Source organism: Haliotis cracherodii, unplaced genomic scaffold, assembly GCF_022045235.1.
Source record: "Haliotis cracherodii isolate W230 unplaced genomic scaffold, xgHalCrac1.p SCAF_2, whole genome shotgun sequence".
Classification (NCBI taxonomy): Eukaryota; Metazoa; Mollusca; class Gastropoda; order Lepetellida; family Haliotidae; genus Haliotis; species Haliotis cracherodii.
The window spans coordinates 33006716-33011393 of record NW_027266275.1 but is presented as its reverse complement, the minus strand read 5'-3'; the positions used below and the strand labels follow the sequence as shown (position 1 = coordinate 33011393).

At 40.6% G+C, this 4678-nt stretch overlaps 1 protein-coding gene across 1 annotated transcript; it reads left to right on the top strand.

Annotated features, from left to right (window-relative positions):
• Positions 1 to 1124: 1124 nt before the first annotated feature.
• Positions 1125 to 2554, top strand: LOC139469025 (uncharacterized). The gene has a single exon (XM_071251159.1). It carries the CDS (start codon positions 1236 to 1238, stop codon positions 2481 to 2483), a length of 1248 nt encoding a protein of 415 aa, XP_071107260.1. The 5' UTR covers positions 1125 to 1235; the 3' UTR covers positions 2484 to 2554.
• Positions 2555 to 4678: the final 2124 nt, after the last annotated feature.

Genomic DNA, 4678 nt, shown 5'->3' with positions numbered 1-4678 from the left:
TATCTATGTTTGTATTTGTGTATTTGTGTGTGACTTGTATATCATCATAATATTTGCAACAGTAGGTAAAATTAATCTAATTTATCATTTTATGTACAGTTTACTCTCATTAATTTGTTAAATGTCCTTTGTGGGGAGAGGTATTTAAATAGGATGTACACATGTGTGGGTGTATCGTTGTTTCTGTATGTCTTGTGATGTTGGTGGTGTTCGTTGATGTATTGATAAAGCTATAATGTTCACATAACACTGTTGGGTAGGGAGGAGGCAATCACAATGCTTCACGATACATTACAGCTAAACATTCCATACCCACCACCTCCTTCTCCACTGCCGACCCTCTTCTCCCAGGCCATACATACCACTATCTACGGAACCACATTGGTGCCACTTTCTAAATCTAAAAAGGTTTACGTAGATGATACTTTTGTTATCCTGTTATCCTTGGATAACAAGTTGTAATGTTATCCTTGGAGAGAGAGAGAGAGAGAGAGAGAGAGAGAGAGAGAGAGAGAGAGAGAGAGAGAGAGGGTTTTACGTACCCTTCCGACTGACTTTATGCCCGCCAGGCCTTTTAGTGGTTTTGCCGAGGAGGGTATGTCCGAAAAGGAAGGGCAACCGGGGGGGGGGGTTAGGGCTGCTTATTAGGGTTGCTGGTTCGTTAAAACGTCCAGTTTGTATGGCAACTAATTAGAGCCGTGTCATGAAATTCCTGCTGAGACAATGGCCCCTACTACTTTATTAAGTTGTTAGATAAACAACAACCTTGCGTCAGTCAACCATCTGTTAACTAATCCTTGTTCAAAGAACTGCTGACAGCTCAACCATGCATAAACTTAATTTTCATTGTCACAACATAAATTAATTGTATGCATTCATCTGTCCAAAACTAATTTCCATGGTCACAACACAAATTAATTGGATGCATTCATCTGTCTAAATTACAGACACTCAGCGTTAGCATTGCACACTTGTGTGACGCTATTGTCGGTGGGAAGGTCGCGAATATGTGTTCTGACTGGGCGTCACCCACCCGGGACAATATAATCTGATCACGTGACCACCGGTGTGCCCTAGTTTTTAAATCTGACCTCGCTTGCAATAGGATTATTCGGAAGCATATCAACGCTGGCTGACAGCGATATTTTTCATTCTCTGGTTGACTCTGTTAGGGTGTAGCCTTTCGCTCTGTGAGTAAGAGCTGGCCGACCTTGTCGTGTGACCCTCCCTTAAGCATGAAGCTGTGTAAGGGTACAGTCCAGATAAAAACCAACCACCTCTTGATGTTTGCTGTGTGTCTGATAGTGTGGCAGCTGCTTCATATTTTGTCCTGCGGTAGGCTTCGAGGTGCTGTAACCAGCAAAGTTGTGATCGATTTACGAGGAAGTGACCACCAGAACGTTATCAAATTCATTCAAGACAATACAGACATTGCTGATGAAACGGTTGATGAAGAGGAAAGTCTGGAGAAAATGTACATGGAAAGATTAACCAAGGAACGGAAGACGGACATACCCGAGGTGAAGGTCACCCGAGCCAGTAGCTGTAGAAAGGGACTGAACCCCGAATACCCATGTATTGATACCAACTGTACCGGGAAGGTACACACAGTGAATCATACCAATCTGAAAGAGTTCATTGAATCTCAGTACCATGTACCTGAGGTGTACCTTGACGCCATAAGTAATATGAGGAAGCGAACGCGTCACCATAAAGTTGTGCTGGTCAGCGCAACATCAGATAACCATTTCATGGAATCTCTTGTGTTCTTGAAGAATGTGCAAGAGGTCATGTTTCCTGCCATGGCCAACGTCGATTTCCATTTTGTCATGTACGACCTCGGAATGACCTCCGAGCAACGGAGTAATATGGAAAATCTTTGTCAGTGTGAAGTCAGGGATTTTCCTTTTGAGTCGTTTCCCAAGCGTCTTCAGCGTCTGAAGTGTTACACCTGGAAGCCCATTATAATCTCGGCGAACCTACCTGTATCTGACATCCTTCTGTGGGCGGACGCATCCACTCGCTTTACAAACTCAAACATGATGCCGCTGTTAAAGCAGATCCAATCCAGTGGCGTCATGATGGCTAAAATACTCCGCGCCCTCGGCCAACACTTCGCTCCTTCAATTATGGAATATTACGGAGAGCGTTCGTGCCATTTTTCACCGTATTGGGAATTTGAGGCTAACTTTATTGGATTGGCAAATGACCGTTTTGTAAGGGAAGCCATCATCGGTCCGTGGTTATCCTGTGCCTTTGCTCCGGACTGTATGTGTCCAGATGGTTCACACAAAATGTTGAAGTGTAATGTTAAGGTAAGAGAGTATAACAAGTGTCACAGGTTTGACCAATCAAGTCTCAATATTATTCTGATAAAATTGTTTCAAGACAATATGCAGAAAATGACAATGCCAAAGTCACTCTTTCATGAAATCAAACGAGGCGACAGACTGGACAAGTATGTTGACGTGAAAGTCACCTAACTTTTTTTTCTGAAACACGTCTTGAGCTGCTTTGTACATATTCTCTCGCAATGTAAATAAATTGTATTATAGTCCGATTTACTTGCTGTGTTTAGATTCATTCTGTGAATGTTAACAACATCGTTTCAATGTTTAAATGTTTCTCAAATTTTATCCAGCGGATCACAACAAAAGTTGCGCTCATCTCTCCTCTTAAACAAACGACAAATGTCAAACGACTTTGGTAATAAGAATACCGCTGTTTACGGGCCAGCCAACATATAAATGGACCAAACACCATTGTTTACTGGCCAGCCATCATATAAATGCACATAAATACCGTTGTTTATTGGTCCGGCCAGGCCCGTGTGCGAAATACGCTGCAGTCGGAAAGCGCACGTTAAATCTTCTATATCAGTCAGTCAGTCAGTTGTTTATTGGCCAGACAACATATAAATGGAAAAAATACTGGCCATCCAACATATAAATGGACAAACTACGGACAAGTCAACATATAAATGTACAGGGATATCATTGTTTACTGGCCAACCGACATATAAATGGACAAAATACTGGCCAGCCAACATAAAAATGCACAATAATACCGCTGTTCTCTGGCCAGCCAACATATACATGTACATAAATATCGTTGTTTACGGGCCAGCCAACATATAAATGTACATGAATATCGTTTTTTACGGGCCAGCCAACATATAAATGTACATGGATATATTTGTTTACGGGCCAGACAACATGTAAATGTACATGGATGTCGATCGATCTTTACGGGCCAGCCAACATATAAATGTACATGGATTTCGTTGTTTACGGGCCAGCCAACATATAAATGTACATGGATATATTTGTTTACGGGCCAGACAACATGTAAATGTACATGGATATCGTTGTTTACGGGCCAGCCAACATATAAATGTACATGGATATATTTGTTTACGGGCCAGACAACATGTAAATGTACATGGATATCGTTGTTTACGGGCCAGCCAACATATAAATGTACATGGATATCGTTGTTTACGGGCCAAACAACATATAAATGTACACTGATATATTTGTTTACAGGCCAGCCAACATATAAATGTACATGGATATCGTTGTTTACGGGCCAACCAACATATAAATGTACATTGATATATTTGTTTACAGGCCAGCCAACATATACATGTACATGGATATCGATCGATCTTTACGGGCCAGCCAACATATAAATGTACATGGATATTTTTGTTTACGGGCCAGCCAACATATAAATGTACATGGATATCGTTGTTTACGGGCCAGCCAAAATATAAATGTACATAGATATTGTTGTTTACGGACCAGCCAACATATAAATGTACATGGATATCGATCGATCTTTACGGGCCAGCCAACATATAAATGTACATGGATTTCGTTGTTTACGGGCCAGACAACATGTAAATGTACATGGATTTCTTTGTTTACGGGCCAGCCAAGATATAAATGTACATGGATATCTTTGTTTACAGGCCAGTCAACATATAAATGTACACGGATATCGTTGTTTACGGGCCAAACAACATATAAATGTACATTGATATATTTGTTTACAGGCCAGCCAACATATACATGTACATGGATATCGATCGATCTTTACGGGCCAGCCAACATATAAATGTACATGGATATATTTGTTTACGGGCCAGACAACATGTAAATGTACATGGATTTCTTTGTTTACGGGCCAGCCAAGATATAAATGTACATGGATATCTTTGTTTACAGGCCAGTCAACATATAAATGTACACGGATATCGTTGTTTACGGGCCAAACAACATATAAATGTACATTGATATATTTGTTTACAGGCCAGCCAACATATACATGTACATGGATATCGATCGATCTTTACGGGCCATCCAACATATAAATGTACATGGATATCGATCGATCTTTACGGGCCAGCCAACATATAAATGTACATGGATATCTTTGTTTAAGGGCCAGCCAACATATAAATGTACATGGATATCTTTGTTTACAGGCCAGTCAACATATAAATGTACATGGATATCGTTGTTTACAGGTCAGCCAAAATATAGTTCACAATTTGATATGGTGACATGTAGAGTGGTACAGTCTGAACGAAAATAGGAAATGCCTTGAATAATCAGGGATAAATTAATACTGCCCTACCAGATCATTTCGTTCAGTTACTAAATACGTTCACTCT